The sequence below is a fragment of the Balaenoptera musculus genome, chromosome 20 (assembly GCF_009873245.2).
Source record: "Balaenoptera musculus isolate JJ_BM4_2016_0621 chromosome 20, mBalMus1.pri.v3, whole genome shotgun sequence".
In the NCBI taxonomy this organism is placed as follows: domain Eukaryota; kingdom Metazoa; phylum Chordata; class Mammalia; order Artiodactyla; family Balaenopteridae; genus Balaenoptera; species Balaenoptera musculus.
Window position 1 is genome coordinate 16,996,174 of NC_045804.1, and position 15,091 is coordinate 17,011,264.

The following is a 15,091-nucleotide window of genomic DNA, read 5'->3' on the forward strand; positions in this document are numbered from 1 at the left end:
TGGATGATTTTTTTAAAGATTAGAAAATTTTGTTTCGAACTTTTTAAAGCATGCAGATATGAGAGTTTTTATTTTTTGCTTGTTTTTAGGTAATATACATTGTTTTCAATAGCAGAATCGCTTAGCAATGGAAATGTTTCTAAGTAACCATTTTTGAAATGCTCTATTCATTAGCACAAGGTATTTTTTACTTTTTGTTTTTGTTCATTTTTATCTTGTAGGAGCAAAGTGAATTTTTCTTTTCTTTTTCTTTCTTCTTTTTTTTCTTTTTTTAATATCTTCTTGGTAGCACTTTACCTTTTGGTAACCAGTGAATCCCTATATGGTTTACAAAAAAAAAAAAAAAAGATTTGACACTGCTTCCTGGCTTTTTACAGAGTGTAGGAAAGATTCTATATTGTAAGGATCTTGTTTTGATAAAGTTGACCTCTGACATCCTGAAGGACATGTGCACACCTTTGGCTCTGACTTATATGCAGCAACAGTTTACCTGTGAATGAAACAGTGAACAACTTTCACTTAATGTGCTGTCTTTGTAACTTTATTCTGGAATTATTCTTTTTATTCCAGTCAAAACAGCCATTCCATCAGTGGTTACAGTTTTCCCATAAAGCATATTGTTTCATTTATAGTTTAGGCTGTATCTTTTTCAGTACATCTTTCCTTTAGTGACTCGCAAAATTGTAGTTCTTGGTGTGTTTTGCAATTACCTAGCAAATCTTCTAAGATGAAAGAAATAACTATATTTTGATTCAACTATATAGCAGACCTCCTACACTCTATAATATGTACTGATATCTTCAGCTCTTTAGAGTTTTCTAAGAGATTTTGGCTATATTTACCAATAAAAGAATACTAGTTTGTCACCATTTTATTTTCCGTGTATCATTTTAGTCATTTTTACTGTGGGTCACAGCTTCTTGTCTTTTCTCTCAGGAAACCTTAGCAGTTTCAACAGTTATTTAACTTTAATACAATGTTGTGAATTGCTAGATTCAATAGGATGTGACTTTAAACATAGGTGGAAAAATTAGAGAAGTTTATCTCTTGCTGTGAATACTGAATTTTTAAAGGCCTGGCAGATTATGAAGTCTTTATTAGTGTCATTAGGTTACATCTTAAGGCAGAATATACACTTAGCATGGGGTTCATCTTTAATAAAAATGGGTATAAATAAATATAAATAGAAGAACTGATATTTTCTTCTTATACCCCAAAGGATTATCGTGCAAACCCTTCAGGTGCACATATCCCACTTTAGAGACCACTGCTCTGAACAACTGGGGTAGCTGTATTGAAACTAACCTTTTATTAAAAACAAAAGCAAGGCAAAGAGTAATTTATTTTCCTCTATAAATTTGTATTTGGGAGACAAATTTAGGAAGAATAAGCTTTGGCTTTAGGTTCGAAGAGTGAGTATGTTAGTCATAAACAGACTATGAGTGTCATATTTCAATAACTAGGAAACCCTAGAGGATGGTGGAAGGATTATTGGTTACATACATTATATGAAGGAATGTTTTACTAGTAGCTGTTGATCAATGTTGATCAAAAGGACTGTTAATTGCTATTTTATTTTAAATATACCTGTAATTATTTTTGTTGGGAGGTATTTGGAAGATAGCTTTTCTTAGTCTGTAGGAGAAATGGTTCATAGCCACTTGAAATCTCTTATGAGGAGATACTTTTTCACGATATACTTTATCAAATGTATTGAATTTACATCATTGCATTTTTATGTCAAAATCTTTTTTTTTTTTTGAAGAAATGGAAAACTAACTCAAATAAGCTTGAGCAAAAAAGAGTTTATTGACTCAGCCAACTTTCAGAACTGGTCTCAAGGGTTTTAACTTCGTTGTCGGGTCTGAGTCTCAAGGTGTCTGTTTGTCTGTGTCTCTGTCACCTTTGCTTTCTCTGCGATAGTTTTCTTCTTTTAGAGCAGAAAGGCTTCCTTCGTGTGGTGGTGATGCGAGGGAGAGTTCCTTTCTTCTATCGCCTGTTTATATAAAGTCCCGTGGATGGGATAGTACTCTGTGTGATTGCACGTGTGCTGTGATTGGCAGGCCCACAAAAGCACATGGAATGGGGAGGGAGCAGTTTCCGAAAGGCGGGGTTTACTGTTACCACAGAGTAAGGGGTGCTGGGGGTCAAAAACAGTAAGCGTTTACTATAGGTGATGGGGAATAGAGGACAGGGAAGCATAAAATATTCTTTAAGAAAATAAAAGGTGACTTAATTTTATTTTCCTAATCATTGATTCTTACAGAGTATGCAAGCTGCAAGATGTCCTACAGATGAATTATCTTTAACTAACTGTGCAGTTGTGAATGAAAAGGATTTCCAGTCTGGCCAGTGAGTATCTGACTTTGTTTTCTTCTAACCTGCTAAATGGTATTTTAGAAACTTCTGGAGAGTCCTTATTTAATTAATTAATTAATTTTTGGAAACGTTTGAGTATAATTTTTTAATTCCTCTTGCTGAATTGGAAAATGGGAGATGAGAAAGAGTCATGTATTTACTGTATCAAATTTTGATAAATATATTGTTTTCTAAATGATACATAGTTTTTTATATATAACTTTATTTTTCCACTGGTTTTCTTAGCAGAACTAAACATACTGGATATATGAATCATATATAGCATAGTCATTAGGTTTTTGGCTTTGGGTCAGATTGTCTGAGTTTGGATCCTGGTTCTGCCAATTATAAACTGGGTGACCATGGGTAAGTTATTTACCCTGACTGTGCCTCAGTGTCCTAATCTGTAAAATGGGGATGATGGTACTATCTTCCTCAGGGTGTTTGTGAATATTGAGTTACACAAATAAAGCACTTAGAACAGAGTCTACCACATTAATAAGTCCTCAATAAATATTAGCTGTTTTGATCATTATTACTATGATAATCCAAGAGACATGAAAATTGGAAGATGCACAATTGTAGAATCTTTACAAGCATTTTTCACTGTCATTTATTTTAACTGATTCACATCACCCATTGGCAAAACTTCTAAATACCCTGCTACCAAGTTCATTGCCATCCATGTGCTTCTAAGGTTGGTGGAGATAAGGACATGAAGGGGCTGTTCCAGAAGGCAGACTAGTGAAATGAGGAAGGAAGTGGGATTTTAACTAAGCCTTTTTCTGTTTCTAAAGCTATCTGAGAAATACATGAGTTTCACAGGGTTAGAATTGCTAATCATCTGTGGTTTTCCGCTTCAGAGTAAAGGGCTATACTACATAATTGTATTAACATTGTTTCCAGTCCTAAAAATTCCGTGATTCTAAGTTGAACATAGAACTTTCTACATATAAACTGGACTACAGACAATCAGTGTGAGAATTTGCTTATGGAATTCTTTTACGTGTTAGATGTTCACTGTACACATGAGGGGGTTACTTAAAGTATAGTAGATATAAGGAACTTGTATCCTACTGACAAAATGATATGTATAGAAACATTAACCATTAATATTTTAAAAATTATAGCACTCTAAAAGATAATTTTTAAAAAGATAGTGCTATTGTAGCAGAGTTTGAAGCTTCTATCTCACACACAGTCCTTGGTAGTTTCTTGGTATAGGAGATGATCATGAGATAACTATAGTTCATCTGTTTACAGGTAACTTCTGAGCAGGGTGAATTAGCACAAAATGCTTTGAAATAGTAAATATTGATATCTATATGGAAGCTGATATATTTTGGGAAAATTTTTTCATTTTTACCACCTTTTTTTTTTTTTTTTTTTTTAATTTATTTACTTATGGCTGTGTTGGGTCTTCATTTCTGTGTGAGGGCTTTCTCTAGTTGCGGCAAGCGGGGGCCACTGGGGCCACTCTTCATCGCGATGCGCGGGCCTCTCATTATCGCGGCCTCTCTTGTTGCGGAGCACAGGCTCCAGACACATACGCTCAGTAGTTGTGGCTCACGGGCCTAGTTGCTCCGCGGCATGTGGGATCTTCCCAGACCAGGGCTCGAACCCGTGTCCCCTGCATTGGCAGGCAGATTCGCAACCACTGCGCCACCAGGGAAGCCCAACCACCTTTTTAATTTTACAGGCTGTTTCTATTTCAACCTGTTGTGGGAATCTGCAAAGAGATGTAATGAATAGTCCTAAAAACTAACTTTTTTTTTGACTGCTATATCCTGGCTTTATTCTATCTTTGGTTCTCCTTCCTTTAGTCTAGTTAGGATGTGAAATAAGTCTCAGGAGAGGAAATTCATCTAATTTTTACTTACTATCAAGTAAATCACTGTCTTCAGTTTTATGTAAACTGGAAATGTAATGACATTGATGTTTTGGATGGTATGTACTCTCTTGAAATTGGTCCTGATTCTGCTTGATGTCTGTTTGGCCTGAGGTGGTCCTTATTCCTGGAAAACATTTTGAATTGCGGACAGTTTTTGGAAATGAAATTTGTGGTCCTGTTTCTTCAAGACTCATATAATGCCATGTTTCCACCCAGTACTCATCAAGCATTGTTTGTTGAAAATGAGCACATTTGGAATTGATGTTCTTTATTTCCTTTGACGTGGAGTATTGACTGTGTTTCTGTCTTTTAGGCACGTGATGGTGAGGACCTCCCCCAACCACAGGTACACATTTACACTGAGGACCCACCCATCTGTGGTTCCAGGGAGCATTGCATTCAGCTTACCTCAGGTAACTCAGGAATTTATTCTCTTCTATTCTTGAAAGTCGTAAAAGAATCAATTCATTTAAAGCAAGCTGTGTCACGCTGTAACTGTATTGATTCATATTGAGGAAAACCATCTAGGTATTATGTAAGGAATTTAAAGATATATTCTTAATTGCCAGTTTTTACTATGTCTGCCTTTTATTGCCTTGACTTTTTCCCCCTAATTTAAAAGAATTCTGCAGTGATATCAGCTATCAAAGTGTCAAGTTATTTTAATGTTAGCTCACAGGGTAACGGAAAATGTATAAAATATATAAAAATGGCATTTACTTCTAAAATTGACATCTAATAGTGATTTTAAAATGCAATGATGTTAGACTAAAGAATATGATATGAGTAGCTGTTATCTCAAATTACAACCTAACTTGCTGGGCTTCTGTAATAAGTGAAAGGATTATGATTACATTTATAACTGTTGGTGGATTCTGTGGAGGGGAAATTGCCTAGCACTATTGCAGGCACATAATACATAATGTAGGAGCATCGCCAGTAGGAGTCTGTATCCTTTCCTCCCTTGTCACCTGACTCATGCTGCTGGTCCCCAGTCCTAAACAATGCAAATGCAACCTTTACCTCCTTGTAGTATGCTAATAAGCATTGATTTCTGCCCTCCCACATCTGGAGGTTTAAGGAAGGAGATCAAACACTTGTTAGGGAACTATTAAAGATCTCTTGAATCCCTCAAAAATTATGGGAAATGTTCACTCACTGTTCCCTTTTTCTCTGTTCAGATGCCTCTCCAATATCAGGACTACCTTTCTCATTTGCTTCTTATAGATCAAAGGTTTGGAGTATTCTAGTGTTAACCAGCTTTTACAGAGCTGCATTTGAGATTCTGCTGGCCAGAAATGGGGTTTCTAACTATTTTTCCTTGTCTCTGCTTTAAAAAAATTTTCCCAACATTTACTATAGGCCAAGTGCTATTCTAAGTGCTTTTGCCTGTGTTCACTCATTTAATTCTCTTAACAACCCCAAATGATAGATGCCGTTATTATCGTCCTTGAGGCTGTCTCTGGGTATAGAACCTAAATGTGGCTGCTTTGTGACCCAAAGTCTGGGCTTAACCAGTATGCTACTAAATTTCCAGTTGGCCAGAAGTGGGATGGGGTACTACAGAAAAGAGAGGTGAAGGGTGGAGAGGTGGTGAGAAAACTGGAAGGTAGAGCACTTGTTCCACATATTCAAAACACAGCATCTTCTTAACTACCCACCACAAAATCCACAAAGTTCAGATGAGTAGACAAACTTTTGATTTCCAGTCAAAAATTATTTTTCTCACTGTTCTTTGGAGTTTTGTCAGTAACTGCTAATTTTGAATCTATACCAAGCCAGTCTTGAATTCCTGCCTGAACACAATCTGTCCTGCCTCCGTACATTCTTGCCAGTCGGTACTGGGGAGAAGCTAAAGCCAAATGCCTGACACTCTTTTGGCTAGTACACAAAGAATAGTCATGACCATCTAATGATTTGAATCCCTGCTTGGGTTTCAGTATAGATTATCTGATAAGTTTTAATTTAGTTTTCATGAATTGAACGTCTTTCTTTTTGTGCTACTGTATCAAACACTATAACTATCCACAGTACATTTAGAACACTGGAATATCTGATACTACGAAGTCTTTCAGGAGCATTATATTATGCAAAGGAGCATCCTATTCAGTGGTGCCAGCTTTACTGTAAAAAGGCAAGCTTTATATGTTTTGAGGATAGATGTTCAGGCATAAATAAACTATAGCATATGTTTCCTAGGGCAGCTGTAACAAAGTACCAAAAACTGGGTGGCTTAAAACAGCAGAAATGTATTCTCTCACAGTTCTGAAGGCTGGAAGTCTGAAGTCAAGGTGTCAGCAGGGCCAGGCTCTCTCTGAAGGCACTAGGGAAAAATCTGTTCCGTGCTTAGCTTCTGGTGTTGTGGACAATCCTTGATGTTCATTGACTGGTAGATATATCACTTCAGTCTCTGCCTTCATTGCCACATGACTTTCTCCCTGTGTGCTGTGTGTCCTTTTCTTATAAGGAAGCCATATTGGCTTAGGGTCTACCTTAATTCGATATGACCTCATCTTACCTTGATATCATCTGCAAAGACCCTATTTCCAAATATGGTCACATTCACAGGTGTTGGGGGCTAAGACTTCAACATATCTTTTTGTGGGACACAATTCAACACTTAACTACCATGTTTTGGTCTTGGAATGTGTTAATGAAATTCAAAGAAATCCTCTTTTCCTCATTTCTCTAATTTTGATTGATTTGGTGTTAAGTGTCTTTTTTTCTCTCTTTTTTATTTTACAGCGAAAATGGGCTGGACTTTCTATTGGGCAAGAAATAGAAGGTAAGTATATTTTTTAGCTACCTGAGGTAGATTTTCTTTATGATTTTCTCATAGTTATGGAGATCTGTACAATTTTCTGTTACTTGTTGTCAGGCCATTACACTTTCATCCATATTACAGTTAGGTCTATGAGAATGGAAAGTAAATAGTTATGAAACCTACCTCTTTATCTACTTCTTATTCTATCTGGAAATTACAATCTAGTAGGGAAAGGAATATCCACATGTTCATAGCTCACAGAAGATGTACAAGGTAAATTTGTGCACAAATATTACCTTTAGGAGCTCTGTGTAGAAGTGCTAAGACGGAACAGAAGTGGATGAATTGATTGGAAAATTAGCCAGAGAAATCTTTCTAGGCACTGGAATTTTGAGCATGATTATGAAGTAGGGGAAAAGCATGACATGATAGAGACAAGGAAGAAAGACTCTTAAGATGAGACATAATATAAATAAAAGGCATTGAGTTGGAAGCAAGCAAATCATAGGCAGTGCTCATAAGTATGTTTGGCTGAAAGGATTTGCCTGAATGGATTGTATTAAGTGATGAGAGTAGAGTATGAAGTTAGTGGAGGGCCTAGAAGTACATACTGAGATCTTTGGATTTTACACAAAGACACTTAGAGCTCCTGAGAATTTCTGAACGAGCCCAACAAAATCCTACCTTTAGAAAAGAATTCTAATATCATTGTGGAGTCTAGTGAGGAGTGAGGAGAACTCAGGAGTGAAGGAAAATAGCTGGGAGGTTATTTGACTTACCTAGAATTAAGCTGGATAGGACTTTGTGAAATTATGGCTATGGAAAATTTTTTTAAAAGTCGAAGTTATGTTGAAGAGGAATAATTGGTATTACATGGTGATTCCATTTTACTGTATACTGAGATGTTTCCTAATGTCTTTGTTTGGAAAGATAAATCTGATTTAGGGTAAGGAGAAGAAAGGGTGACAGTACTTAAGAAAACAATGTACTTTTTAAAATGAAATGTGTTATAAAGTCATCATAGTTCATTAGGGAAGGGCATGGAAGGCAATTTATGACTTCAGGGGGAAAAAAGACTAAACCACTTGTGGTTTATAAACTAAGGAGTAATAAGTAAAACCTGGAATTGTTTCTTAGTCATTGTGGCAAAGTTGGGAAAATGGAGTATGAGTCTTTTTGTCAGGTAATTTCATGTCAACTTAATGGTTCAGTAGGGGGAGAAAAGAAAATGCAAGTGTAATTAAGTCAGCTTTTTTTTCTGCTAGCTTCTAAGACCTAAAAAAAAAATCATATTTATGGAAATGTTACAAAAATAATACAGAGAATTCCTATGTACTACTTTTACCCAGATTCACTAATTGTCATTTTTTAAAATCATTTTTTCTCTCTCTCCTTACTCTCTCTCTCTCTACACACACACACACACACACACACACACACACACACACATGCACCTGCAGACACCCATTTTTTTCCTGAACATTTGAGATTATGTTGCAGAAATCATTCCTCTTTACCTCTAATACTTTAGTGTATGTTTCTTAAGAACAAAGATGTACTCGTAATAGTGATCAAATTCGGGAAATTAAACATTGAAACTTTAATCTACAGTTCATATTCCAATTTTGTTAATTGTCCCAATTATCTCCTTTATAGTATTTTTCCCCTTCAGTGTGGGATCCAGTTCAGGATCGTGTATTGCATTTAGTTGTCATTTCTCTAATCTTCAGGGTTTTCTTTCCTTTCACGATGGTGACATTTTTGAAGAATACATTTATATAATGGGGAGTTGTTGGTCACAGGGTACAACGTTTCAGTTTTGCAAGATAAATTAGTTCTGGAGATCTAGTTACAGCGTGATGACAACAGTTAACAATACTGTGTTGGATACTTAAAACTTGCTAAGAGGGTAGATCTTAAGTGTTCTCATTACACACACACACACACGCACGCACGCACATGGAAAGAAGATGGTTCATGTACACTGAGAAGGAGATATATTCTCTGTTATCAGGGTGTGGTGTTTGCTGTGTATCCATAAGCTCTACTTTATTGATCATGCTGTTTAGATCTTCTATATTCTTATTTTTGGTCACTTGACCTGTCTTGCACTGAGAATGGTGTGTTAAAATCGACTGTTATTAGTGTTTTTCTACTTTTCCTTGCATCTCCTGTAGTTTCTACTTTACACAGTACTTTCTGTGTTATTTGGTATGTAGATATTCATAACTGTTACATTTTTATTGTGAATTATGCCTTTTTGCATTATAAAGTATCCTGTTTAATCTTGTTTAATGTGTTTTGAATTATATTTTGATATTAGGATCATAATCCCTGCTTTTTTATTGTTTTTAATTTGCTCAAAATATCTTTCCCCATCTCTTGACTTTTAGCCTTTTTGAGTCACTGTTTTAGATGTGTCTGTTGTATACAACGTAGAGTTGGATTTTGCTTTATGAACTAATTTGAATATCTTTTTCTTTTAATAGGTTTCTTAAGCCCGTTCACAGTTATTGATGTGACTGCTATGTTTGATCTCAATTCCTTCATTTTATGCTTTAGTTGTATTTATGTGGTGTGTCCTCTTTGCTATTTTTTTTTATGTTTATTGTTTATTTTTTCTTATTAGTCATCCATTTTATACACATCAGTGTATACATGTCAATCCCAGTCTCCCAATTCATCACACCACAACCCTCACCCCCCCGCCGCTTTCCCCCCTTGGTGTCCATATGTTTGTTCTCTACATCTGTGTCTCAATTTCTGCTCTGCAAACTGGTTCATCTGTACCATTTTCTAGGTTCCACATATATGCGTTAATATACGATATTTGTTTTGCTCTTTCTGACTTACTTCACTCTGTATGACAGTCTCCAGATGCATCCACGTCTCTACACATGACCCAATTTCGTTCCTTTTTATGGCTGAGTAATATTCCATTGTATATATGTACCACATCTTTATCCATTCATCTGTCAGTGGGCATTTAGGTTGCTTCCATGACCTGGCTATTGTAGATAGTGCTGCAATGAACATTGGGGTGCATGTGTGTTTTTGAATTATGGTTTTCTCTGGGTATATGCCCAGTAGTGGGATTGCTGGGTCATATGGTAATTCTATTTTTAGTTTTTTAAGGAACCTCCATACTGTTCTCCATAGTGGCTGTATCAATTTACATTCCCACCAATAGTGCAAGAGGGTTGCCTTTTCTCCACACCCTCTCCAGCATTTGTTGTTTGCAGATTTTCTGATGATGCCCATTCTAGCTGGTGAGAGGTGATACCTCATTGTAGTTTTGATTTGCATTTCTCTAATAATTAGTGATGTGCTTCTTGGCCATCTGTATGTCTTCTTTGGAGAAATGTCTATTTAGGTCTTCTGCCCATCTTTGGATTGGGTTGTTTGTTTTTTTAATAGTGAGCTGCATGAGGTGTTTATATATTTTGGAGATTAATCCTCTGTCCGATGATTCATTTGCAAATATTTTCTCCCATTCTGAGGGTTGTCTTTTTGTCTTGTATATGGTTTCCTTTGCTGTGCAAAAGCTTTTAAGTTTCATTAGGTCCCATTTGTTTATTTTTGTTTTTATTTCCATTACTCTAGGAGGTGGATCAAAAAAGATCTTGCTGTGATTTATGTCAAAGAGTGTTCTTCCTATGTTTTCCTCTAAGAGTTTTATACTGTCCAGTCTTACATTTAGGTCTTTAATCCATTTTGAGTTTATTTTTGTGTATGGTGTTACAGAGTGTTCTAATTTCATTCTTTTACATGTAGCTGTCCAGTTTTCCCAGCACCACTTATTGAAAAGACTGTCTTTTCTCCATTGTATATCCTTGCCTCCTTTGTCATAGATTAGTTGACCATAGGTGCGTGGGTTTATCTCTGGGCTTTCTATCCTGTTCCATTGATCTGTATTTCTGTTTTTGTGCCAGTACCATATTGTCTTGATTACTGTAGCTTTGTAGTATAGTCTGAAGTCAGGGAGTCTGATTCCTCCAGCTCCGTTTTTTTCCCTCAAGACTGCTTTGGCTATTCAGGATCTTTTGTGTCTCCATACAGATTTTAAGATTTTTTGTTCTAGTTCTGTAAAAGATGCCACTGGTAATTTGATAGGGATTGCATTGAATCTGTAGATTGCTTTGGGTAGTATAGTCATTTTCACAATATTGATTCTTCCAATCCAAGAACATGGTATATCTCTCCATCTGTTGGTATCATCTTTAATTTCTTTCATCAGTGTCGTATAGTTTTCTGCATTACAGGTCTTCTGTCTCCCTAGGTAGGTTTATTCCTAGGTATTTTATTGTTTTTGTTGCAGTGGTAAATGGGAGGGTTTCCTTAATTTCTCTTTCAGATTTTTCATCATTAGTGTATAGGAATGCAAGAGATTTCTGTGCATTAATTTTGTATCCTGCAACTTTACCAAATTCATTGATTAGCTCTAGTAGTTTTCTGGTGGCATCTTTAGGATTCTCTATGTATAGTATCATGTCATCTGCACACAGTGACAGTTTTACTTCTTCTTTTCCAATTTGTATTCCTTTTATTTCTTTTTCTTCTCTGATTGCTGTGGCTAAGACTTCCAAAACTATGTTGAATAATAGTGGCGAGAGTGGGCATCCTTGTCTTGTTCCTGATCTTAGAGGAAATGCTTTCAGTTTTTCACCATTGAGACTGATGTTTGCTGTGGGTTTGTCATATATGGCCTCTATTATGTTGAGGTAGTTTCCCTCTATGCCCACTTTCTGAAGAGTTTTTATCATAAATGGGCGTTGAATTTTGTCAGAAGCTTTTTCTGCACCAATTGGGATGATCATATGGTTTTTATTCTTGAATTTGTTAATATGGTGTATCACATTGATTGATTTGCGTATATTGAAGAATCCTTGCATCACTGGGATAAATCCCACTTGATCATGGTGTATGATCCTTTTAATGTGTTGTTGGATTCTGTTTGCTAGTATTTTGTTGAGGATTTTTGCATCTATATTCATCAGTGATATTGGTCTGTAATTTTCTTTTTTAGTAGTATCTTTACCTGGTTTTGGTAACAGGGTGATGGTGGCCTCATAGAATGAGTTTGGGAGTGTTCCTTCCTCTGCAATGTTTTGGAAGAGTTTGAGAAGGATGGGTGTTAGCTCTTCTCTAAATATTTGTTAGAATTCACCTGTGAAGCCATCTGGTCCTGGACTTCTGTTTGTTGGAAGATTTTTAATCACAGTTTCAATTTCATTACTTGTGATTGGTCTGTTCATATTTTCTATTTCTTCCTGTTCAGTCTTGGAAGGTTGTACCTTTCTAAGAATTTGTCCATTTCTTCCAGGTTGTCCATTTTATTGGCATAGAGTTGCTTGTAGTAGTCTCTTAGGATGCTTTGTATTTCTGCAGTGTCTGTTATGAGTTCTCCGTTTTCATTTCTAATTTTATTGATTTGAGTCCTCTCCCTCTTTTTCTTGGTGAGTCTGGCAAATTGTTTATCAGTTTTGTTTATCTTCTCAAAGAACCAGCTTTTAGTTTTATTGATCTTTGCTGTTGTTTTCTTTGTTTCTATTTCATTTATTTCTCTTCTGATCTTTATGATTTCTTTCCTTCTGCTAACTTTGGGTTTTGTTTGTTCTTTCTCTAGTTCCTTGTGGTGTAAGGTTAGACTGTTTATTTGAGATTTTTCTTGTTTCTTGAGGTAGGCTTGTATAGCTATAAACTTCCCTCTTAGAACTGCTTTTGCTGCATCCTATAGGTTTTGGATTGTTGTGTTTTCATTGTAATTTGTCTCTAGGTATTTTTTGATTTCTCTTTGATTTCTTCAGTGATCTCTTGGTTATTTAGTAACGTATTGTTTAGCCACCTTGTGTTTGTGTTTTTTACGTTTTTTTCCCTGTAATTGATTTCTAATCTCATAGCATTGTGGTCAGAAAGGATGCTTGATATGATTTCAGTTTTCTTAAATTTACTGAGACTTGATTTTTGACCCAAGTTGTGATCTATCTTGGAGAATGTTCCATGTGCACTTGAGAAGAAAGTGTAATCTGCTGTTTTGGATGGAATGTCCTATAAATATTAAGTAAATCTATCTGGTCTATTGTGTCATTTAAAGCTTGTGTTTCCTTATTAATTTTCTGTTTGGATGATCTGTCCATTGGTGTAAGTGAGGTGTTAAAGTCCCCCACTATTACTGTGTTACTGTCGATTTCCTCTTTTAGATCTGTTAGCAGTTGCCTTATGTATTGAGGTTCTCCTATGTTGGGTGCATATGTATTTATAATTGTTACATCTTCTTCTTGGATTGATCCCTTGATCATTAAATAGTGTCCTTGCCTCTTGTAACATTCTTTATTTTAAAGTCTATTTTATCTGATATGAGTATTGCTACTCCAGCTTTCTTTTGATTTCCATTTGCATGGAATATCTTTTTCCATCCCCTCACTTTCAGTCTGTGTATGTCCCTAGGTTTGAAGTGGGTCTCTTGTAGACAGCATATATATGGGTCTTGTTTTTGTATCCATTCAGCAAGCCTTTGTCTTTTGGTTGGAGCATTTAATCCATTCACGTTTAAGGTAATTATCGATATGTATGTTCCTATGATCATTTTCTTAATTGTTTTGGGTTTGTTTTTGTAGGTCCTTTTCTTCTCTTGTGTTTCCCACTTAGAGAAGTTCCTTTAGCATTTGTTGTAGAGCTGGTTTGGTGGTGCTGAATTCTCTTAGCTTTTGCTTGTCTGTAAAGCTTTTGATTTCTCCATCGAATCTGAATGAGATCCTTGCTGGGTAGAGTAATCTTGGTTGTAGGTTCTTCCCTTTCATCACTTTAAGTATATCATGCCACTCCCTTCTGGCTTGTAGAGTTTATGCTGAGAAATCAGCTGTTAACCTTATGGGAGTTCCCTTGTATGTTATTTGTCATTTTTCCCTTGTTGCTTTCAATAATTTTTCTTTGTCTTTAATTTTTGCCAGTTTGATTACTATGTGTCTCAGCATGTTTCTCCTTGGGTTTATCCTGTATGGGACTCTCTGCACTTCCTGGACTTGGGTGGGTATTTCCTTTCCCACGTTAGGGAAGTTTTCGACTATAATCTCTTCAAATATTTTCTTTGGTCCTTTCTCTCTCTCTTCTCCTTCTGGGACCCCTATAATGAGAATGTTTTTGCATTTAATGTTTTCCCAGAGGTCTCTTAGGCTGTCTTTATTTCTTTTCATTCTTTTTTCTTTATTCTATTCCGCAGCAGTGAATTCCACCATTCTGTCTTCCAGGTCACATATCCGTTCTTCTGCCTCAGTTATTCTGCTATTGATTCCTTCTAGTGTAGTTTTCATTTCAGTTATTGTATTGTTCATCTCTGTTTGTTTGTTCTTTAATTCTTCTATATCTTTGCTAAACATTCCTTGCATCTTCTCGATCTTTGCCTCCATTCTTTTTCTGAGGTCCTGGATCATCTTCACTATCATTATTCTGAATTCTTTTTCTGGAAGATTGCCTATCTCCATTTCATTTAGTTGTTTTTCTGGGGTTTTATCTTGTTCCTTCATCTGCTACATAGCCCTCTGCCTTTTCATCTTGTCTGTCTTTCTGTGAATGTGGTTTTTGTTCCACAGCCTGCAGGATTGTAGTTTTTCTTGCTTCTGCTGTCTGCCCTCTGGTGGATGAGGCTATCTAAGAGGCTTGTGGAAGTTTCCTGATGGGAGGGACTGGTGGTGGGTAGAGCTGGGTGTTACTCTGGTGGGCAGAGCTCAGTAAAACTTTAATCTGCTTGTCTGCTGATGGGTGGAGCTGGGTTCCCTCCCTGTTGGTTGTTTGGCCTGAGGTGACCCAAGACTGGAGCCTACCCGCGCTCTTTGGTGGGGCTAATAGCAGACTCTGGGAGGGCTCACGTTAAGGAGTACTTCCCAGAACTTCTGCTGCCAGTGTCCTTGTCCCTTGGTGAGCCACAGCTGCTCCCGCCTCTGCAGGAGACCCTCCAACACTAGCAGGTAGGTCTGGTTCAGTCTCCTATGGGGTCACTGCTCCTTCCCCTGGGTCCCGATGTGCACACTCATTTGTGTGTGCCCTCCAAGAGTGGAGTCTGTTTCCCCTAGTCCTGCCGA

At 36.6% G+C, this 15,091-nt stretch overlaps 1 protein-coding gene across 3 annotated transcripts in view; it reads left to right on the plus strand.

Moving 5' to 3' along the window:
* The window catches only part of NSF (N-ethylmaleimide sensitive factor, vesicle fusing ATPase), a 161,542-nt gene that overhangs the window by 24,455 nt on the left and 121,996 nt on the right, over positions 1–15,091 (plus strand). For all 3 annotated transcript variants that reach the window (XM_036836863.1, XM_036836864.1, XM_036836866.1), the window contains exons 2-4: positions 2,267–2,352; positions 4,563–4,662; positions 6,995–7,034. In XM_036836863.1, coding sequence (XP_036692758.1) covers positions 2,267–2,352; positions 4,563–4,662; positions 6,995–7,034 — 226 coding nt within the window. The remainder of the gene's footprint in view (positions 1–2,266; positions 2,353–4,562; positions 4,663–6,994; positions 7,035–15,091) is intronic.